Source organism: Notamacropus eugenii, chromosome 5 (genome assembly GCF_028372415.1).
Source record: "Notamacropus eugenii isolate mMacEug1 chromosome 5, mMacEug1.pri_v2, whole genome shotgun sequence".
In the NCBI taxonomy this organism is placed as follows: domain Eukaryota; kingdom Metazoa; phylum Chordata; class Mammalia; order Diprotodontia; family Macropodidae; genus Notamacropus; species Notamacropus eugenii.
The window spans coordinates 76434542-76457635 of NC_092876.1; the positions used below are offsets into that span (position 1 = coordinate 76434542).

Genomic DNA, 23094 nt, shown 5'->3' on the forward strand with positions numbered 1-23094 from the left:
CCATCCCCTTAATTTTACAGTTGAGTACACTTGGGCTCTGGAAGTTATTTTGACTTGCTTTATGGTCATAGTCCCTGAAGTAGGATTGAAGCCAGGTCATCAGATGCCATATCCAGTGGTCCTTTCACTGTATCATGCCTCTACCCACTTCAAATCCACTTCTTTCTCTAATGTTACTACACTACTTGTTTGGTGCAAGAGAAAACATCTAACAATCAGTTTAGGAAATAGTGGATTCTAGTTCACTGGAGGTTTTCAAGCAAAGACTGGTGACTACGACAAGTCTGACTAGGGAATCTCCAAATTTCCTTCCAACTGTGAGATTCATCTACTTCTAGCCATTTGCTTTACTGATAACCTCTCTGAGCTCAGATTCCTTAAGTGATTTGCTCTAGGTCCTAGTGGCAGAACTGGGATTCAGACCCAAATCATCTGACTCTCAAGGTCAGCCCTCTTTTGAGTACATCCAATCGCCTCTCTCAGCTTTTCTGGGGAAGTTTTAAAGCCTCCTCAGCCTTACACTGTCTTCTTTTGTTCCCTAGGACCCAAGCCGGAGCAAGGCCCCACACTGTAGGGGCTCCCCATCAGGCCATCATTTCTCCCTTTCTACCTTCTCCCTACCCGAGATTGGGAGCCAAAAGGGGCCAGGCCCAGCTGGGGCCTATCCTTGCTCCTTCCAGCCTGTCACTTGGCAGCCTCACCATCCCTGGAAAGTGTGTGGGCTTCCCCCAGAAAGCTTCCCTGTCCTGCTGGCCCCAGTCCAGGGCACAGCTGCTCATCTACTTCAGTCTTCTCTGAATCTTTGAGACCCAGAGGCACAGAGCACAGTCCTTAGGGGTAGGAGGACTGGGGAATGAAGAAGGTGACTATAGGAGAGGAAATAGTGGGCATTCTCCAGAACCAAAAGTCACCCTTGGAGATAAGCTCCACAAAGCCCTCTCCAAAGGAGACCCTCATGGAAACACCTCAGGGTCTGATCCCCAAAGAAACACTCTGGAGGCCAACTTCAATAGGGGAGGCCACCCCCAAAGAGACCCCCACAGAGACATCCCAAGGACAGATTCCAACAGAAGAGACCAGAACAGACTCTTGGGAGTCCTTCATGAAAACACTCATGGAAAAGACCTTAACAGAGGAATCCCTAGAGGAGATACCCAAAGAAATTCCCTCAAAAATCCCCAGAGAAACACAGCAAGTAGAGACTCCATCAGGAGAAACTCTATCAGATACCCTCTCCTGGGAGTCCCTCATAGAGATACCTATAGCAGGGACAGACCTAGAGATGTTAACAGAAAATCCCATTGGGGAATCTCCCTCCAGGAACTCAAAGGGAGAGCCTTCCTTGAAGATGCTGGCAGAAGAGACAATCTCAAAAGAGACCCTCGAAGGAAGACCCTCAGGGGAGCCCCTCCATGTGCAGCCCCCACCAGAAGAGCCACCTCCTGATGGCCCCCTCTCCAAGATGCCCCCCCCTCTGCACACTCTGTACGTGAACCACTTGAACCCACAATTCTCAGGAGCAGTACTCTCCTGTCTGCTGCGGGACATGTTTGAACGTCTGCACCTGCCACTGGAGCGGGAGGCTATCAGGGTGGTAAAGAAGCATCGCCGTGCCCATGCCCTAATCCAGGTACCCACCTCAGTAGCTTCCACTACTGTGGCCCAGCAGTTACAGCAGGCAGCTGAGGAACATGTTCTTCTAAAGGACCTCGTGGCAAGGGGCAAGATGCTGGCAGTGAGCGAGGGCCCACGGATCTTCTTCACCAGAGAGGTAGGATGGGCAGGGCAGGGCTATGGTAGGGGTGTGGGGGGTGAGCACAAGCTTAATCTACAGCTATCTATATTGGCATTGGGAAGGTGCCCCAGGATGCATCTTGAAAAAAACCCTCAGCCCTAGCCCATGAAGTGCTTTGGAAAAACAATCACTTGGGAAAATTTTGTAAATGATGATACTTTAGCAAACTCTTGGTGAGTTTGTTGGTGAGGCATGAGGCTAGCCTTGGGAAAAAAGATTCCTTCTATACTGGGGAATAGTGTATAATCACAGAACCCCATTCTCCCCGAGTGGATACTCCTATCCTCCCTTATCCTGCTGTCTGACCACTGGAGTGAAGGGGGCTGTTCCTGGCCTCCTCCCAGGCTCTCACCTTGGCTGTTCTGGTCTATTCAGTTACCCCATTTCTAGAGAAAGGAAAATGCAGACAGAGGTGGCAGGTAGGGGAAGGGGAATCCCCTGCTATGTTCTAAGCTGACTAAGCCATCACATCCTTGCCAGAGCCTGAGGTTCACATCTGGCAGTGCCTGTGTTTTGCTCCCAATCTGTCAGTGTTCTAAGGGGAGAGAGACCATGATGGGGCAGGTGGAGGGGAGGAGGAAGGGGAGAGGAAAGTTTATGAAATGGAGAAAAAGAGAACAAAGTCATGGGGGAGGAGGGAGGGCATAGTGGACAGCAGGGGAGATAGGAAGGGAAACTTATCAGTAGTAAGGGCAGAGTTCAAACAACTAAAGGGCAGGAAGGATGCCAAGAAACAATCTAAGAGTCAAATAGCAGAATGACTGTCATGTAAAAGAAGGAATGGGTTTGTCCTGCTTAGTCCCAGCAGGATGACCTGGAAACAATGAATATAAAGTACAGGGAATCAGATTTTGGCTTAATGTAAAGACAAACTTCACAGAATCACATCTCAGAGTTGGAAGGGTCTTCACAGACTCAATAGTTCCGACCACATCCAGAAAAGAATCCCTTCGTAGTTTTCTTGATAAGCAGTCATCCAGCGATGACTAAATGGGGATTATGTGCTACCTCTTAAAGCTTTCCCTTTGGGAGAGCTGTGTTTGGAGGTTTTTCCTTATATCGTGTTTCAGCATTCATTTTAGCAACTTCCACCTACTCTTATAATTCCTTCCAGTTCAGAGCTTGATATGGGATGTGTCAGCTGCTAATTCCTAGTCCCCCACCTTCGTCCTCCGAAAGCTTCCAGGCCTGAAGGATTTGACCTTGTAAACCTCATTGGCATAAGAGACCTGGGCATGAGATCTGAGACCAAAGTGATCAGAACTACCTAGGTCTCACCATCACCTAAAGAGCAATCTGGGACTGATAGGGGCAATGGGGTAGAGACCTGTGGGTTTTGCTGGTGCCAGAAGAGGGACTCAGAAAGCCTGATCCAAGAGCAGGTGTTGGCAGCTTGTTACCCATTCAGTGGGCACTGACCACGTGAAACCTGAGGTATAGGAGAAGCCCCTTCTATAACAGTCTCACAGAGTTGGCAGAGGAGCCATCTAGTCTAACCCACAACTAAACAGCATTCTATTACAACTCCAGCAAACAGTCATCCAGGCTTTTCCTTGAGATCACCTCCTGGAGCAGCCCATTCCATTTTGGGATGGTTCCAAGTTAAAGATCTTTCCTTAGATCAAGCCAAAGTGATAATAGGATCGCTGAAATTTCCATGGTGCTTTAAGATTATGAACAACCATCGTAACAAATTGTGAGATACTCAAAAAGTGCTGAGGAAGCTGGAGTTCAGAGAATTGTAAATGCCTTGTCCATGATCATGCAAGGTTCTAAGGCAGGATTCAAATTCAGTTCTTTTTGGTCCTAAGAAGTCAAGGAATATCCACACTGAATCCCATCAGTAAGCAACCTCAGCATACTCACACACTACTTAGGAAGTTTCTTAGGCCTAGACAGATTCACATATGCATCTTAGCTTACAATCTCCTAAGCTTTCCCACCTTTGATCAATGATCAGATGCCTTAAAAGCAGGGTGGGCTGCCTTGGGACACAGAAAGTTTCCCATACCAGAGATTTTTAAGCAAAGACTTCAAGGGTCATCTGGGGGAGTTTAGAAGGAAGTCCTCCTTTGGGTAGGAGTTGGAAGACATGATGTGAAATGCCAGAATTCTGTGAAGCATTATGGGGGTTTATGCTCATTCATTTGTAACCAAGAAGGTCACCTGGCTGGCTGATAGGATCTCTTCCCACATGTGGCAAAGCTATGACCCAGGCCTGAAGGGAATTTTAAGAATGAATTCAATTGGATGGAAGTTGCTATAAAGCAAATTTAGGCTTGATATAAGGAAAAGCTTCCTAGCACAGCTCTCCCACAGTAGAGTGGGCTGCCTTGGAAGGCAGGGAGTTTCCAGGTCTCCAAGGAATCCCATTTATGTCATACCCTTTCTTCTTTTTGGGGGGTGTAAAGGAGTCCAAGAAAAGAGATAAGATCTAGCTCATATCAGATCTAAGTACTCCCACTCATCTACTTCCCTTGTGAGGGGCAACAATGGTTAATACCCCTGAGACCTTACTTAACCTAGACTGGCCTAAGGCTTGGGATTCTGCCAAAACCCCAGGGATAGCTTGCTGCCCCCTCCCCCACTCCCACAAGCCTCAGGTTGTAGAACCTGGACCCTTCCCCTACTGCCCCTTTCAAGAAGGCCCTTCCTAGGGAAAATCTAACAGTGGAACTGTCCCTGCTTGCCCTTCAAGGAACAGGCCTGGGTGGTGACCAGAGAGGCCTAATTTATTCCTTCCCAGCCAGAATCTAAAGAAGGGGAGGAATAAACTTTATCCCAGAGGATATTTCTGGAGCTAAACCCCTCCTTGCATGCTCTGGAGAATGGGAACTCCCTGCTTGTTCCCCAGGCCCCCTTCCCCTCCTGTCCCTCCAGAGCTTCCAGCCCAAAGATGATGGCAGCACCCACAACTATGGCTCTTACGACCACAGCCACAGCCATGCCTCCCGACCAGTCCCATCCCGGCCCAGCGCTGGGCTGTCATCAGACTGGCCCTCTGCCACCACAGCCTCCACCCCACCTGCCAAGGGCTTCCGAACTCATGATCCAAGCTTGCCCTGTGCTGCCCGCTCAGACAGTGCCATCGTGCACCAAGAGATTGTGGGGCAAGAAAGACTCTTCCACGGCGCCTTCCTGGGTAATGAAACGCGCAACATGGAGTTCAAACTTGGGGGCGGCGAATACCTGAACCTGGCGCTAAAGCACCATGTTCGCCGTTACGTCTGTGCCTTCCTCAACAGCGAGGGTGGCAGCCTCTTTGTGGGTGTTGAGGACAGTGGGCTCGTGCGAGGCATCCACTGTGGCCACCATGATGAGGATCGAGTGCGGCTGCTGGTGGACTCCATCCTGCAAGGATTCAAGCCCCAGGTGTTTCCCGATGCCTATACACTCACCTTCATCCCTGTGATCAAGGCAGGAGGCAGTAATAAAAACCTGCTCAAAGTGATCCGCCTCACTGTGCACAGGCCAAAGGCCTGCTCCGAACCTCTGCTCTATGAGACTGACCTGGGGGAAGTGTTCCTGCGACGTGACGGCAGCATCCAGGGCCCACTTTCTGGCAGTGCCATTCAGGAGTGGTGCAGGCAGGTAACTGGTGGCCTGCTCCTGAGCAGAGGTGACATAGGATCATAGAATCATAAGGTCTTAGAGCTAGAAGAGACCTTAGTCCAAACTTCTCATTTTACAGATGAAGAAACTGAGACCCAGAGAGGAGAAGGGATTTATCCAAGGTCACGTAGGCAGTTAGAGTGAGAATCAAACTCAGGCCCTAGGGCTCCACTCCCCACCCTGCCTTGGTTCCTGGGCCCTGCCAGTGACGAGTATTAGTCTAGGCATTGCTTCATTAAACGTTCATGATGTGCTTTCTCTGCCCAGCAGGGGGGGAGAAACAACATATAGACAAAACCTTACTGTGTGGCTGTGATACAACCTACATAGGCAGGTAATTCCTAATACACAATACTGGCAAGCCCCCCCACAGATGTGCAAGCCAAGGGCTATGTATGTTCAAAGGGAGACAGTTGTTTCCAACCAGAGTGTCAGGGAACCCTTCCTGGAGGAAGGAAGTCATTGAAAAGCAAAGTGATGAAACCATAAGAGGAGACAAGCCTTCTAAGGGCGGCATGTAGCAGATGAGCTGAGACTTCAGTGTCAGGGCCTACCCAGGGTTAGGCCGTGGAGAAAATGCTGGCCTGGCCTCAGGAGACCAGGCTGATTCCTGTGGGTGGGCCATGTGACCTTGAACAAGTCCCTTCCCTCTCAGTGGACCTCAGACTTTTAGCTTCTAACATGAGGTTCAAGTAGAAGACAGAATGGAGTACTTAATGTGTGAAAGGATGGACTTTAAAAGGTAGGAATTGGGTGGTGGTTGAGTGGCCAGGTTAGTGGTGGGGAGGAAAGCCTTCCAGTGTGGGGGATGGCATGAAGCCAGATGGAAAGAGTGGTGAGAGCCAGACTGGCACTGAGAAGGAGAGGAAGGCCATTTTGATTGGAACATACAGCAAGCTTGCGAGAGGGGTCGGTGATGTAAGGTTGAATATATAGGTTGGAAGTGGATTGTGCAGTCTGGAATGGCAGGATCCAAAGTGTGCCCTGGCCTCAGTAGGCAGTAGGGAGCCGCTGAGTGGTCTGAGGAGGAGCGATGTAGAGCAGGGGTCATGACGAGTGGTGCAGGGAGCAGCACAGCCTGTGAGGATCGGAGGGGGAAGGAAGGAGAAATGGAGGCAGAGCAGTGAGGAGAGCCTTCCAGGTCCAGGTCAGAAGAGCTAGCAGGCTGGCTATGGAAGTGCAGAGCTGCAGTTAGGCTGCCCGTCCCTAACTGACTTGTGTATCCTCAGAAATGGATCGCAGAGCTGAACAAGCTGCAAAAAAGGGTCAGTGCCCTGACCATGGAGAAAGAGCATCTCCAGGAACAACTGAATCGGGGCTTGTGCGGACAGCTGTGCCGGCAGCCCTCCTCCTGCGTCTGCTGCATCATGTAACAGGCCTTGCGACCCACACCCCGGAGGCAGGGGCTGCAACAAGCCACAGCACACATCTCTTCCAAAAGCGCTTTCTACCTGAGCTCCGACTCATGCTCAGGCCCCTCAGCGGGGCAGCCCCTAGGCAGGCTCCCCTACTGGCCCCTCCCTGATGGTTGTCAGCTGTTTGAAATCAGCGCTGGTGAAGTGCTATACCGGGACAGGCACAGGTGGGGGGCATGGAAAGTCACTTTTCAAATGACTCATTATCAATCCTCCACTTCAGGGGAAACTTCTCTCAGCCTCAGCTCTGAGAAAGCTGGCACTGCCTACCAATTTTCCTTCATCTTCAAGCAACAACCTCGGGATCCCGGAGCCCCCTGAGGGAGGAAGCTAGGAAGCTGGGAAGCAAGCGTAGGTTTGTCCATGAAGCGCTTATGTTCTCATGCGATAGCCATCATTAGCCTGCTCCTTCCACAGGCCTGCTGGGAATTGTTCTTTGCAAAGCTCTTTAATAAAGTCAGTCGTATCTGGGCCAGTAATGGTTGTGACTTCAGGAGCAGCTGACCTGGGTCCTAGACCCAGGGTCACAGGGCATACTCGACACTCAGCCCCCAGCTCTCTTCTAAGCAGGAGAAAGGGTGATATGGTCTTGTGATGATCAAAATTCCCAAGGAAGATACTTTTAGGTATAGAGTTGACTTTTCCGAACTCAAAGAACCAGACTCAGTCCTATCTCTTAAACCAAGGAGAGCCCAGTTATCAGTCCCATCCAACAAACATTTACTGTGTCTTAATTACCTGGGAGCCTAATTCATGGCTTTGCCCTAGCAAAATTTAGATGGAATACTGTCCTGATGGACCTCATAGGCTGGTGGGGAGTGGGGTGGAAGATGACAGCCCAGAATATTACCTAAATACAGAGAGGCACAAAGTGGAGTCCTGATGGACAGTCCAGTGAGGCACAGAGAACAAGAAACAAAAAGCAGGGGGAATCCAGGTGATTGGGAATCCTGGTGATCCAGGTTAGCTGAATAGTGTGTGGAAAAGGGAGGCATTGGAGCTGAAAGGTTCACTCCAGATTTTGAAGGGCTCTGAATGTCAGGCAGAGAAGTTTGAATTTTACAGAGGGCAACTATGAAAGATTTTTGAGCCAAGGAATGACATGATTGACATATGTAAGAAATATTATTCTGACAGCATAGGGCAGGGTGCAGGCAAGAAAAGCCTCCCTATACTGTTGTAATAGCTGTTGTAATAGAGTTCATGTCAGTGGCAGTCTGGAGCCTCATATTAAGGTGGCTGAAGTGAGAAGAGAGGAAGGGGATGTTGCCAAATCCAGATATATGGTAAGAGGTTATTGGGGGGGGGGGGGGGGGAGGACAAAGATTTTGAGCAGGAAACTGAATGGAGGTGCCACAAGAGACCGAACAGGTTTGGGGGAAAGGTGAGTTCAGTTTTGGAAGTGCTGGCAGCGGGGATTGTCCTAAAAGCAAATAGAAATCAATGCAGGGCTGAAGTCTGGGGAAAAATTAGGACTAGTGGTTATAGATTTAGGAGGCATCAGAGTAGAAATGCTAGCTGAAGCAACAGGAGTGAAACTGGTCAGGTCAGATCTTTAACTACGGAGCACCTGCTAGGAGCCCGTGGAGGGAGAGATCAGAGATGAGGGAGCAGGAGCATACAGGGTTTCTGAGGCCAAAGAAGGAAAACATTTGTGGAAAGATGCCAGAAATGGGGATAAAATAGACTATTGGATTCAACAGTTAGGAAGGTTGCCATTGAAGACCTTTGAAAGTAGTTTCAGTAGAACAGCGGGGGTGGAAGCAATCTTAGCGAAAGATTGAAGAAAAAACAGCAACTAAGAATTTGTTGTTGTTCAGTTGTATTAGTCACGTCACCTCTGACCCAATTCAGGGTTTTTCTTGGCAGAGTTCCTAGAGTGATTTGCCATTTCCTTCTTTAATTCATTTTACAGATGAGTAAACTGAGGCAAAGAGGGTTAAGTGACTGGCTCAGCTTACACAGCTAGTAAGTGTCTGAGGGTGGTTTTGAAGTCAAGTCTTCGCTAAGTGCAGACCAGGCACTCTTGTCCACTGTGCCACCTAGCTGCTGTTAAATAAGAATGCGGGATAGGAAATTTTTTCAAGTTTAGTTATGAAGGAGAAAAAAGAGGGTGGTAGCTGGAAAGGCTATTCAAGGGAAGACCTTTCTAGAATGGGAAGGTTTAAGTGCATTTGTCAGTAGATGGGAAAGGGTCAGTGGAAAAGAAAAGATTTAAGATGCATGAGATGATGTGGCAAGACTCTAAAAGTGGAAGTGGATGGTATTAAAAGATGGTATATGCAGGAATTAATCAGACACCAGCAGTGGAGAGGTAACCAGAGAGGAAGAATGGACTTGGAGTATACAGCTGCTTCCTAAAGATGAGGGCCAGGTCACCTGTTATTTAAAGGTGGATGTATTTTGGGCAAGAAGAGATTTGGAACAGGTAATATGGGCAAAGTCAGAGGGAGTCAAGAAGGCCCAAACAGGATTTGGAGTCAGAGGTGATATCATGGAAAGGACGTTGGCTTAGGAGTCAGGCCTAGTTTCAAATCCCACTTCTGACAATTACTATGATGTGACCTCAGTTAGGCAAGTCATAGCCTCCCTGGACCCCAATGTCCTCATCTTTAAAACAATGGAGGGTTGGATTAGATGACCTCTGAAGTCCCTCCATGACCTATGGAACAGCCTAGGTCACATAACCTAGAATCTCTCAAGCCCACCCTGTATCCAGGTAGCAATCAAGGGAATCATCCAAATTCACTTGAAGACTTCAGGTTTATGACCTATGGCCTCCAGAGATAAGTGACTGATCACATTTGGTCAGGCCCTTGTCACCTGCCACCTGGACAACTTCAAGTGTCTCCCATTAGGTCTCCCCACTCCAACTTGTTCTCTCTACCGAGTTGCCCAAGTGATTTTTCTACAGCATGACACTCCTGCTCAGTAATTCCCTGTTCCTTTTACATATTACATTGAGAGCCCTTCACAACCTAGCTCCAACCTTATCCATTCTACTCCCCTTTACCCACTCAAGTCCTTAGAGTTGCCATCCCACTCCTTTCTCGGTATCTGCATGTCTGTCCCCCATGCTGGGATGCCCTCCCTGAACGCTCGCCTCTTAAGAAGCCTGTTTCCCCCAAAGCTGGGTGACAGCTGCCTTTTCCAGGAAGCCTTTCCTGACTCCTCCCTTCCCTCCTCACCCCATTAAATGACTATTCTGTATACGCTTTATGTGTCTATGTGCTGTCTCACGGAAAAGAATGTGAGCTCCTTATGAGGGACCACACTCGTCTTTTTATTTTCTGTGCCTTAGCAGCAGAAGCTTAATAAACGCTTGTCAAAGAGATTTGGGAGCCAAAGTTTACCTCTTTGCAACATTCACCCAGTGTTCTTAGCTCTTCCTAGTGGGACCTAGCAGAACATAGAGCCCTCTGTTCCTTCCAAGTGTCAGCACTGCTGGGAATGTATCTCCTCTGTTTGGTCAGTCACATATATTCATGCACCTGTTCCCTCAGGAAGACTCCAGTCTGAAACCCCTTCATGTCTACACTGATACATGGTGGCTTATGGTCATGTATAGATACTTTATCAGGTGAAGTAAAACACAATCATTGAAGACATAAGACAAGAACTGGGTAGTTTTGTTTTTATTCCATTGACAAAATACACGAAGTCTGGCTAGAGGATTATGGGAAGGCAGCTCCATCTCTAGTTACAGCACGTAAGAAAATAGCATCTTACACTTGCATTAACCATCACTGGGGAAGAGCTCCCCCCACAACTTTTTTTGTTTTTCAAAAAGGCAAAGCTTGTCACCCTCCTCCAGGAGCCTGAAAGGCAGTTCCATGTTTCTTTTAAAAGCCACCCCTTGATGCAAGGAGGACTCCCCTGGTCTTAGAGGCAGGTTGGAACAGGCAGCCCAGGGCTTTAGGGTTAATGGTGTTTCACATGATTTCACACCAAGTACATTAGGCCTAGGCAGGACTGATCCCATCCCAGCTCAGAGCAGATCACAATCTTCCTTGGATTTCCTCTCCCCTGGTGACATGAGACAGTCTGAATTATATCATAAAGCATAGTTTTCAAGTGGCCCTGTGACCTGTGCCATCTGGATGCTACAGCACTGGGCACGCCGGGCCTATCAGTGCCTCGAGCAGTGGCAGAAGGAGAAAGAAATAGTACTTTTCAAGCAAAGGGCTACCCCAGGCCATCCCTGCTACCCACTGCCTCTAAAGCTTTCCTTCTGTTTTCTCCCTAGGAACCCCAACATAGTCATTAGGGCCTGGGACAGGGCAGTGCCTTACAGAAGGGAGGAGGGGAACATCCAGGTTTACATGATGGGACATGCAATAACTGACAAAGTTTGGGAAATATTTTTCCCCCGTAATAAAATAATTTTAATTAAAAAACATAAATGCTGAGAGTGAATTCAAGGCTGTAAATTCCATTCAAGTCCAACGGCTCCTGTGGCAGCGTTGTCCCTGGGCAAAGAGAAAAAGACATTTTACACCTCTTCCCCTGTGGCATCCTCCCCCTAAAAACCAGTAGCAACAAATCTGAATTCAGGACCTAGTCCAACAAGACTTGGAATGAGCCTGGAACCTCTGGAAACCTGGTCTAAAAGCTCCACAGCAGAGCATCCCTGCCAGAAAGTCACCCAACTGGTGCTGGAACCCACTCAGGGTCAGGAAGTTCCCTGTTCAATGAGAGGCACCCTTGTCAGGAAGCTCGAAGTGCTTCACTTCTTAGCTCACCCTAGAAGACAATCTGTCTGTCCTGAAGTTACGGTGTCTTCAAGGTAGGTTGGCCGTCTCTGCCCTTATTACCCATTCCCCATGCAAAAGCCTCTGTTGTGTATGACAGAGCCTGGTCAGGAGTTCCATCTACCCCTATCATGTGAAGTGCTTCCACTTCTGTCTGCTGAACTGGCTGACTGAGGCAGGGGGGTGGCAAAGGGAGAGCACTCGACTTATCCCAGCCATATTTATCACGTGAAAGGTTCTTTCTGGGCCTTTAGTTTCCTTATCTGTAAAATAAGGACACTGAACAAGATGTTCTCTAAGGTCCTCTTCTAGGTCTAATATTCTATGATTCTGTCATGTTTAACTTATTTCCAACTGCAGCATCAATCCTCTAGACAGCAAACTATCTACCTCTGTACTTGAAATCATCATAGGCAATGCAAAGCAGAAGGTGCCAAAATTCAGAAATTCAGAGAAGCTACACCAACACCCTCCATTCACCACAATGAGAATCTGTAAGCAGCTCTGACAAAAGTAAAGCCTACTTACCTGGGCCTTCTGGCCAAGGAGTCACAATTTTAAACCTAGATTCCCTTTGTATAACTGGTATCTACTGTTGTTAGCATATATATACACACAAAATTGGTGATTACTCATCCCAAGTGTAAATGGAGGTTCCCAGATGTCCACCCTAGCACTTTTTAATGACCACCTGGCCATCCCACTTATATAAAACTGAAGGATGTTTAAGTCCTACAGAAAAACATGGTTATAACAGCTTACAACTCAACAGATACAAAAAAAAAAAAAAAAGCTAAGGATGTGATGGATTCAAGGTCTGCTTCAGATTTGTAGCTGACTCATTTCTTGAACTGACTAAATGCCATGAACTCAGAAGAAATAGCAGTTTGATGACCTTTGTCCTTTTGAGGACACAAAAAAATACTTTCTTCCAAAGATGTCGGATTATTATTAGCTCAATTCTGTCACCATTGGAGAACCCTGAGTTAGGCAGTGAGGCCTTGAGAGTTCCAATCCTCTAGACCATGGTCAACAAACTACAGCCCTGAGTCACACTAAGTTTTTGCATAGCTAAGAATGATTTTTATATTTTAAAATATAATTAAAACTTGACTCAAAACATCAAAGTCATTCTTAGCCCATGGGCTATAGTTTGCTAACCCCTGCAAAGAAATGAGTTCATATCCAGGCTAGCTACGTAAATCTGGGCAAAGCATTTCATCTATCCATGCCTTGGTTTCCTCATCTATAAAATGGAGATGATATTTGGAACTAACTTTCTCACAGGGCTACCCTGAGAGATAGGCTTGGTAGTCATTAGCACCTGTTCCTACGCTGGAAATGACTGACATCCTCAAACCATTTTTTTTGTGGTGCATGCCACATATGCTATGTGTATGGAAAGAGGCATGCGTCCACCCCTGTTTCCTCAGGCTTGTCTCTCTGAGGCACATGTCCTACCTCAAATGCCTTCCTAAATTCTGTGCTGGAAGAGATGTGGTGGTTGGAGAAGCATGGTGTGCCCACCATGGTGGGTGGTGCTCAGCACCGTCCTGTGCCTCAAGTCTTTATAAATACAAACCCAACTAAGCAAACCAACATTGTTATGGGATGTTACCAGGCATCAGTCATGATTAATTGATGGGAACTTCAACTCGGTGATTTCAGAATCAGGGGAGCTGCTCCCACTCCGGTCACTGTAGGTGTCCCTGCAGATCCAGAGAATTCTATTAGATATCTCCTACAAAGACCACACCTTACACCACTTGTTCATGGTCGCTATCTGCTCCAGAGCTCTATGCTGATACGGTCCTCACACCTCGGCCTTCATCCTTGCTTTGCTTCCTAAGGTGCTTGTGTTTCAGATATGGGGGCAGTCATAGTATCAGAGAAGATATGACTTAAGGTATGGTAACCCTGTGCTCCCCAAAAAACTACAGCTATTCTGTTGTTGCCTAGCTGATAACTCAAGACTATCTTTGCCACTCAATAATTGTGCAACCTCAGTCAAACCCTATTCTTTCTGGGACTTAGTTTCCATCTCTGGAAAAAATGAGAAGGATGCATGATGATTTTTATATTTAGGCCCCTTGCAGCAATAAATCCTTCCCAGGTATGGAGCTCAAGATGCTCCAGGTCTACTTGCTCCACACAGCTGGGACACCATGGCCCAAACACTCTGGATTACAGGAGAAACAACCAAGTCAAAGAGAAAAGTGCTTTAACAAAGAATAACAAAACTTGGATGAGAAAAATCTAGATCACGGGATGAAAAACCTATACACAAAATTAGAAAATCACCCATGGAATAGAAGGCACATGTATTCCCTTTTCCTCATCTTCTAAGCTCATTAGCAACCAACTACAAGGCACCAAAGACAAGCAAGGAAGATTCGCACCTGGGAGAGAGTCTGCAGCCTTTCTGGAGATAATGAGTGAGCCTTCCAGCTGAGGCCAACAGGAGGCCAAAGTAAGGGGGAGATGGCTTGATTGGTCTGGACAAGAACTCGGGATGATACTGAACGCCAACAAAAAAAGGATGATCTGAAAAACAAATTGAAAAAGACTAACATATTCTGAATGTTTGTCCAATGAATTACCAAGTCTTGTTGATTCTACTTCCACAGTCTTGCATGCATGTGTCCTCTTGACTCTCATTGCCTGTGATCTCACATTAACCAGGTAAAAACCTGGGCTATCATAAAATGCCTCCTACCTGGTATCCCTGAATCAAGTCTCTTCCCTTTCCAACCCATCCTCAACACCCTCCAAATGAGACTTGTATGAACTAATGCAGAATGAAATGAGAAGAACCAGAACAGTTTATGCAGTATTGATAGCTTAAAGAACCACAGTGTGGAAGGGTTTCAGAACTCAAATCAATCCACTAACCAACTATGACTCAAGGGAAGCAGTGATGAAGCACTACCCACACCTTAAGGAATGCTTGATGGACCTAAGGTACAGAACAAGACAAACATCTTGGACATGGCAAATATGTAAATGTGTTTTGTTTGACTGTTTACTTGTTACAGGACAGCTTTTTTCCCTTTTTATTTTTTTGGGAGCAGCAATAATGTTACAAAAAAAAAAGATGAATAAAAGAATGTCATTGAAACACCCAAAGGTATTAAGAATACCTAGAAAAAAAGTCATCCAAACGTATAAACCCCTTAGCCTGACGTTTAAAGCCTTTTCCACATCTCCTCCAAACTATCTCTCCAACTTTATTTTATTCTGCTCCTCAATGAAATGTAGAATCACTATACAATTAAGGTCAGTGGCCTAGTGGATGGAATGCCAGGCCTGGAGTCAGCAGACTTGAGTTCCAGTCTAGCCTCAGACACTTACTAGCTGAAAGAACACAGCGAAATCACTTGTCTGAAAGCAGTTTACTCTAAGATAAAATGTGGATAATAGCACCTACCCCGGAAGGGGAGGTTTTAAGGATCAAAATAATATAATATTTGTAAAGCACCTGGCAGTGTTTGGCACACAATAAGCACTTAATAAATAAATGCTTATTGTCTTCCTCTAGGGCAGCTAGGTGGCGCCATAGTGCACAGAGCACCAGGCCTGGAGGCAAGAAGACTCACCTTCCTGAGTTCAAAACCGGCCTCAGACAATGACTAGCTGTGTGACCCTGGGCAAGTCACTTAACCCTGTTTGTCTCAGTTTCTCATCTATAAAATGAGCTGGAGAAGGAAATGGCAAACTGCTCTGGTATCTTTGCCAAGAAAACCCCAAATGGGGTCATGAAGAGTTGGACACAACTGAAAAATGACTGAACAACCCTTCCTCTACCTTTCCTATTTCAGCCAAACTGTTTTCTGATCTTGTTCTGCCATCCGATTCTATCCTACCCCACCCAACCCGACAGTCCTTGAGGAGATCTATTCCTCATCAGTACCTGATTCACTGTTGTCTTTCACAGCTGTTTCCTTCAAGGTTACTCCTCCTAAATAACTGAAGGTTTTCTTTCCCTCATTAAACTCCCCTATAGCATTTTTCTCACATCACATTCTACCCACTTTATCTGTGCATCCTCACTTCTGAGGATAGTGCCCTGCATGTGCATGTGGTTGAAACTAATGCTTTGTTTTGTTTTTAAATGGATTAATAACCCAGATCTCAAGCCTAGAGAAAAAGGAATAAAGGGTCATCCTCCCTCCATACCCTCTGGCCAAGTTTAATCTGGCTGGAATATTAAGGATTTTGGAGTTAGAATACTGTACTCTCTACAACGACTTTTACACTGTTCTGAAGAGGGAGTGTAACAAATGTGGGGAGTTACCAACACCAATGCTCTTAACCTCCTACAGAATTCACTTTTTTCTTTCTTGCCCATTCCAGGGTTAAGGTTGAAATACTGAAAAATAACTACCAGAGCAGAACTTCAAATAGTCCTAGAAGGGGTACAAAACAAAAGCATTTTTGTTTGTACTAACTCTCTTCATTTTTAGTTCTACCCTGTTAAATGCTAAAGAGTCTACAGAAGATTTTTCTCCTTATTTTTGTATCTGGTTATTTTCATTGATAATTAAGTTTTGGATTAGTTTATATGTGGCAGGGAGTCCATACAACTAAGAAAACAGAGAAGTCACAAAGCTTCAACTAGATTCCAGTGCTTCCTTTGACACTGACTACCTGTGGGACACTCCTGGCACCGAAGATTATAGAGAAGGTGTCAATCTGCATTGGTTAAAGGAATTGTCTAACTGGGAGCTCCCTACACAAACGAATTCACCAATTTTATGATTAAAAAACAAACAAAAACTTGTTTAATTTTTTTTAAAAGATTTTTCTTGAATCTGAAAACTAATGAACCTGAATTAATCATACTGCCCAAGTCCTTACCCTCCAGCTCCACAATTTCCATGCGCTCTCCTTCAACATCTTGGCCCACAAACTTCAAGCCTTGTTCTTCCAAACACTTCTTTAAGACTGGATTCACCTGGGGGTACAGAAGGTTCCTTCAGTAATATGGGGCTTCTAGGAAGACAGAGAGGAGGCTGCAGTAGCCCAGAGCGTACCTCAAACCTGTGTCGGTGTCTTTCCTCCAAGTAGTCAGGATCCCCATACAGTTTTCCTAGAAAGGGGACAGAGTGCAGACCATCATTTCACACTGTCACACCTCAATTCCCAGAACCAATTTATTTACAGCCCCTTCCTGGCTCAGCATCTGGGTCTCCATAAACACACGTTAACACACATCCTCTTCTAGGGCTCTCCTGTTGCTAAGAGCACAAGAGCCAGTCCCAAGACTTGATGACTTCTGCCAGCTTTAGACACTGACAGAGAAAAGACAACAGAAACAACTTATTCTCCAAACATGTTATGAAAACATGAAACATCTTGCTTTGAGAGGGTGCGACCCAAGGCCAGTACACAGGCATTGGTTCCATGTCAATGCTGACAGGCATTATACTACATTAAAGCTGTTTTGCCAACAGAGAACCCAGTGACATTAGGTGAGATGTGCCCATTCACTCATCTGTCCATAGCCAGAGGGAAACTGAGCTAGGCAGGTACATTCACCACCCTTCATTGGTATGAGTCACTTTCCTGAGCTGTACAAATATCAAGACACAGCAACAGGAAACAAGCACAAGACGGGGCTGCAGACAGGACATAGTTTAGACTGGTTTGGTGGAACCACAGTCCAAACCTCATCCAAAGCATTCACTGTCCTCTCCTCAAAACTACCAAGTGGTGTTCTAACCTCACATTCAACAATTCCAAAAGGAATTCCACTTCACTTTGGAATACAATCTAGTTGTGTGGGAAGTTTTTTATTGAACCAAAAGCTGCCTCCACCAAGCTGCCAGCCATAGTTCTGTCCTACTCTCCTGCTACAAAGAACACATCCACTCCCTCGTAGAAACTAAGTCTCTGCATGAACAAATCACATCAGAAAAAATGGCAGATGTGCTCAGGGTCTCTTTCACCTTGAGGCCCCTCAGCACCAGCCCGCTTGCCTCAAGCTCAAGGGTCACGTCAAAAGGAGAAGCTTTCTTACTCATGATTGAGTTCTTCGTTTGGAAGAGGGTCCTCCTCTTGCCAAGTCTCATGGTGCCACCCATCTGTCCAGGATTGTGTTCTGGCATGTCAATCACCTGGAAATTAGACAACACATAAAGTCTCCTTGAAAACACGAAGCAAAAGTGGTTGTAGATTTGGCAGCTATTTTCATACTTTCTTTCCTAGCAGCTTACAGTCACTGAATGGAATGCAGCTCTGATGTTATGGCATGTTAGTGATGGAAATGACTTGACCGGTCACCAAATTTGGAAGATTTTAGCTACTGTATTACACTGCCCATGCCTTTTTGGATAATAGAAAACTGATTCCATCCAGTGAAAGAACTAGAAGCACCTAGCTCTCAGCCCCAATACAGCCAAAGAGGAGAGGATGAGAAGAGCTTGCCAATTTACAAAAAGAATCCCAGTCAAACAGGGGTCAGAGGGTCAATAAGACACTTACCACAGGATGACTCGTCTTAGGGTCAAACTCTGTTGAATTGGCATCTGTGAAAACCAAAATCCTTCTTTTAGAAATGGTTCCAAGTAGCTCAATCACTGATACTCTTACTCTTTAGCTAGAACTCTCTTTCTCCTGCTCTCATCAAGAGCAGAGATGACTATTTCAGAATTATTATGTTTGATCCTGTTTCCAAATCTATCAAATGAAGGCAACAGAAGTGCCCAAACCTCACTGAGCTGCAGCGAGGGGCAAATGAAACTGTATCTTGATAGACAGCTGACCTACAGATATGACTGTATACATACCTGTATTACATATATACATACCTGTATTACATATATACATACCTGTATTACATATATACATATGTATAAAGCACTGCATACATGTTAGCTATTATTTTTAGCTATTATTAACAAAGAGAATCATGTCTATCTTCTTTTTCTCAAATCTGTGACTATCCTGAAATCTAAGATGTATACAAGAAAACCAGGACCACTGTGACGAGAAAGCAGCTTTGTGAAGTCTCTTGGACAACTTTTTGTGTGTGTGTTTCTTGTATCCTCAGCTGGCCTGTAAACTGTGACAGCAAATATTTCTGACAAGGCTTTTTAGGCAGCCAGGTATTATGAAAAGAACCCTGGAAACTAGAGTCAAGAGAATGCTGCTCCCCCAGTTACTAGCTGTACGACCTTGGGGAAGTGAAGTTGCTTTCCAGTGTCAGTCTGTTATCTCATTTATAAATGAGGATGAGACACAACCTCATCGGGTGGTTTTCTTGTAAGTCAACATGTCCCCCAAAATAGGAATTATCTTAACTACTAGTATAGCTACTTGGGTGCTTACACCAGAGCACAGACAGGGGTGCTCAATAAATCACTGTACTTGATTCTATCAGAGCACAGAATGCTCTGATGATAACACAAGTCTGACTGACAGACTGCCTTAATCCCAGTGAATTAAGAAAAGTCAACCAAGATTTAAAGAAGATGTTTTGGTCATACCTTGCCAACCCAGAACGCTTCGTGAAAATTCAACCACTGCTAGCTGCATTCCTAAGCACACGCCTTCCACAGGACAAAGGAGAAAAGACCACAAAAAGAGTCAGTAAAGGCTACCTGTGGAAGCTGGGCTCTCTGGGGGCAGTCCCACCCTAGGAATCATGATCCCATAGAACATCACAATTTTCTGAGTCAAACAAGCATTGTTAGCCCATGTGACTTTGACCTCATGCCTTATTTTAAAAAAACAACACATGTAGGGCAGAGAGCATGGAAGAGCAAACTTCTGTGTCGATCTAGAACTTCACGGATTGAACACAAGCAGTGTTCTTGCCATAAAGGCTTTTAGAAATTCAAGTTTCCTTCCTTTCATTAAGCTCCCCATATGCAACTAATCAAGTTGAAAATGAGTACAACTCAATGCACTAAGAAGCCTCGAAATTAGAGGCAATTTGTATCTCAATTTAGGAGCAGATAATACATTAGGTCTCCTGAGCACTGTAAAACAACTGCATTTATCTGGGAGAGGGGAAGAGGAGGGAGCTTTCACTCGTTATTTTACTCTCCCCAGGCTCTCCTAAAACCCACACACCCCTCTCTTGGGGAGAAAGGAAGGTAAGTCCCAAGCTGGGAAATTCTATTCTGAAAGGGAGTTTGGATTTCTACCAAGCAGAAACTACGTTTTCTTCAAGCTGTGCTATGGGAATGCAGACCTTTGTGTGGCTGCTTTATCCCATGCTTTATCAATGGGCTTCTCTCCTGCCCCTTGCCTGTTCTAGGTGAGTCCTACATCAACTTTATCAAACCTCTTACCTAAAAAAGGCTTTTTCTGTTTCCGTGCCCAGGAGATGGCTTGAATTTTCCCTTCTGTTCCTCGAACACCAAACCCCCCTGGTACCAGCACTCCACTGCATGAAACAAAACAAGTGCACAGATAGGCTCTCCTTGCCTTTCCACAGGTTTAACATCCTAGGAACCCTAATGGAGACACTAAAATACTGGTGTATTGCACCTTGGGGGTTTGTATATTGTCTAACAAGTGCAGCAGTGTGGCACACAGCGAGGGGGAAAGGGCACTCGCTGACCTTGGAGCCAAAAGCCCAGGTTTGACTCTGGGCTTGTCATTTGGCATCTTCTGTTAAAAAGCATTTGGATTAGACAGACGCCTTCCAGCTTGGATCCTGTAAGTCTCTAAAGGAACCCTGCTGGGGCTAACGGACAAAAAAGGACCCAGGATTTGCAAAACTATATTTAACTAGTTTCTTCTTCTCTGGATGCATGTGGTGCCTACTGTGATGCTGCGAAGCCTCTCACACATCAGTTACTCTGTGTCAAACTCCTCTTCATCTTATCAGCAGGCATGTAACATCAAAAAAGCAGGCTGTACCCCTTCTTCCCTTCCCTCAACACGTGAAGGCTTTGACAAAGCACTGCCCAGGACCCGCTCCTCTTCAAACCCAAGGCACAATGTACTCCTTACTTGGCACTACAGAGTTTCTGCCAAGCTTCATGATATCGGACAGGTTCTTCTTGTAAAGTACTTGGTTCCAAGTCAGCTGAATCTATATACTGGGGAAAAAGCCAGAAAAGGGGGAAATTGTTTTTAAAGCAGACATATAAAATCAATGCTTTGGCTTTGTCATGATTTGTATTTCCTATTTTCTCCTTCCTAACACCATCAGAAGCTGTCTCTCTCCTGCAAGTTGGAACATACCCCTAAGCTGAGATTTACCTATGCCAGCAAGAATTAAAGAGGACTACATAATGGGAGCTGGCCAAGGAATTCAGGCAGGCAGTCAAACACTTTCTCAGAGCCTGCTATGTTCCAGGTACTGTCTTAAGCACTAGGGATACAAAAAGAGGCAAAGGACACTGTCTGTCCTCAACAAATCCACAATCTAATGGGTGTGTGTGTGCGTGTGTGTGCAGTAAGAACGACAAGCAAACATTAACAAAGGGACTAGGGAAGGCTTCCTCTACAAGATGGAATTTTAATTGGAACTTAAAGGAAGCAAGGGAGAGGTCAGTAGTCAGAGCAGAGGAGGAAGAACATTTCAGGCACGGAGGACAGCAGAGAAAATGCCTTGACTGGAGAGATGGGAGTATCTTATCTGAGGAACATTCAAGAAGCTCTGTCACTGGACTGAAGAGCATGGGGGTGATGTAAGGTGTAAGAAGACTGGAAAGAGAGAAGGTTAGATTATGAAGGGCTCTGAATGTCAACAAGAACATTTTATATTTGATCCAAATGGAAGTCACTGGAGTTTACTGAGTGGGGGCATGAAGGGATGGGAGGGAGGAACAACATGGTCAGACCTACACTTTAGTGGTCAAATGGAGGATGGATGGGGGCAGGCAGGCCCACCAGTAGCTGTTAGAATAGTCTAGGCCTGAGGAGATGAGGGCCTGCTCTAGGGAGGTGGCAGTGCTAGAGGAGAGAAGGGGGAGAATTCAAGAGATGCTGCAAAAGTTAAAGATAGGTTTTGGCAGCAGCTAGGATATATGGGGTGAGAGACAGTGAGGAATCCTGGATGGCCCCTGAGGGACTGGGAGGATGGGGTTACAGTAATTAAGAAGCAGGGAGGGTTTAGGGGAAAAGATGAGTTCAGTTTTGGATATGTCTAGTTTTGATGTGTACGGAACATTCAGTTCAAGATGTATGAAAGGCAGCTGGAGATGCAAGACTAGAGGGCACCAGAGGGGTCAAGGCAAGATCAATAGATCTGAGAATTGTCAGCACAGAGATGGTAATTAGATCCATGGGAGCATAGGAGCTAGCTCTGCAGAAGTGGCTCCCAGGACAATCTGTTTTCTTCACAAAAGTCAGCTCTCCCTCGCCCATCCAGGCAGGGACACAAATCTTTTGGGACCCTAGCTCTATAGGAAGCAGGGATGCTTCAGCTCTGGGAAGAGGTCCTCTTCTACACTGCGCTCCTAAAAAAGCTGTTTCTCTCTGTTGCTGCCTCATGATGGGCTCTGGCTGTCATTCTTGGGGGATGGGAGGAAGAACCTGACCTCCTCATGGCAATGCCAAAAAATGGGTTTTTGGGAAACAAGTTCTACCTGAAGGATATTAGCAGTTGAAAGAGGGGATACAACACATCAGGAGTACATCAGCAGCACATCAGTGCTTTCTGCCAGCCCAGGTCTGCTCTATTGCCATGTGGCTCTTTGACCTGGTCGCCTGATACTTCCTGCCCCAGAATTACTTCTCTATCTTGTCTTTCTCTTTCACTGTGTCCTGAAGATGATCAGCTGCAGGCTGAATGGTCAGTGTCCACCAAAAACCTAAAGTCCTTCCAGAGAAGAGCACAATGTTCTAAATAAAATGATAAAGCAGTTTTCTATGAACCCCCTCCCATTTTGTCTTTTTTACCATCACCCAGAAGTGAGAGTTAGCAAGCACAGAACCTGCAAGCAACCCACAAGGCCACCACTGGCTTCTGAACACCGCATGGGATCTCACACACACACACACACACACACACACACACACACCCATACCCATGTCACATCTCACACATGGCAGCAAACACTCCCCCTCGCCCCCATACAGTTTCGTGCCAGAGTTGATCTAGTCAGAAGATCTAGGTTCCAGTCTTAGTTCCATCACTTACTAGTTGTATGATCACAAGTCACTTTTTCCACTATAAGCCTATTTCATCAACTTTAAAATGAGAATACTGGATTTGCCCTACTAGCATGGTACAATAATAAATGACATTTTAAGAAATGAAAGCATTTACATACATTTTCTTATTTGACCCTTACAACAATCGTGCAAGATACATACAACGGGCATTATTGTCTGTTGTTAATAGAAGAATAAACCGAGACTCACAGTTTTGCCCATGGTCACATAGTACCCAAGATAGGATTTAAACCCAAGGACCTCCTGTAGCTGAGTCTGGTACTCCCAACACTAAGCCATCCTCTTTCCCTCTCTAAGTGCTGAAAGGGGAAAGAGAGGTGCATGCATCTAGAGTCATGGGAGCTGGGTTTGAATCCCAGCCCTGACCAAGATCTGTATGATCTCA

The 23094-nt window shown here is 45.9% G+C and overlaps 2 protein-coding genes across 7 annotated transcripts in view; one reads left to right on the plus strand and one right to left on the minus strand.

Annotated features, from left to right (window-relative positions):
* The first annotated feature begins 754 nt into the window (after window positions 1-754).
* SLFNL1 (schlafen like 1) lies at window positions 755-7293 on the plus strand. Of its 2 annotated transcripts, none has more exons than XM_072609773.1 (3): window positions 755-1771; window positions 4676-5386; window positions 6637-7293. In XM_072609773.1, the coding sequence occupies exons 1-3, from the start codon at window positions 854-856 to the stop codon at window positions 6778-6780; spliced, it is 1773 nt and encodes a 590-aa protein (XP_072465874.1). In that variant the 5' UTR covers window positions 755-853; the 3' UTR covers window positions 6781-7293. The 2 variants fall into 2 exon arrangements, with proteins under 2 accessions (XP_072465874.1, XP_072465875.1); XM_072609774.1 differs by having other exon boundaries at window positions 4676-5382.
* A 3149-nt stretch (window positions 7294-10442) lies between these two features.
* Window positions 10443-23094, minus strand: part of CTPS1 (CTP synthase 1) — a 90095-nt gene continuing 77443 nt past the window's right edge. For all 5 annotated transcript variants that reach the window (XM_072609768.1, XM_072609767.1, XM_072609770.1 and 2 more), the window contains 10 exons: window positions 20538-20626; window positions 19871-19965; window positions 19061-19123; window positions 18057-18100; window positions 17593-17689; window positions 16607-16662; window positions 16431-16527; window positions 13973-14117; window positions 13192-13282; window positions 10443-11291 (listed from right to left, as the gene is read on the minus strand). In XM_072609768.1, the coding sequence (XP_072465869.1) occupies window positions 13198-13282; window positions 13973-14117; window positions 16431-16527; window positions 16607-16662; window positions 17593-17689; window positions 18057-18100; window positions 19061-19123; window positions 19871-19965; window positions 20538-20626 (771 nt within the window). In that variant the 3' untranslated portion in view covers window positions 10443-11291; window positions 13192-13197. The remainder of the gene's footprint in view (window positions 11292-13191; window positions 13283-13972; window positions 14118-16430; window positions 16528-16606; window positions 16663-17592; window positions 17690-18056; window positions 18101-19060; window positions 19124-19870; window positions 19966-20537; window positions 20627-23094) is intronic.

What these genes read in the sequence shown, in the direction of transcription:
- SLFNL1 (XM_072609773.1), top strand. Translation starts at nt 854, where the DNA reads ATGAAGAAGGTGACTATAGGAGAGGAAATAGTGGGCATTCTCCAGAAC. An exon ending in GGATCTTCTTCACCAGAGAG is followed by an intron (nt 1,772 to 4,675) that starts GTAGGATGGGCA and finishes CTGTCCCTCCAG; the next exon opens with AGCTTCCAGCCCAAAGATGA. An exon ending in TTCAGGAGTGGTGCAGGCAG is followed by an intron (nt 5,387 to 6,636) that starts GTAACTGGTGGC and finishes GTGTATCCTCAG; the next exon opens with AAATGGATCGCAGAGCTGAA.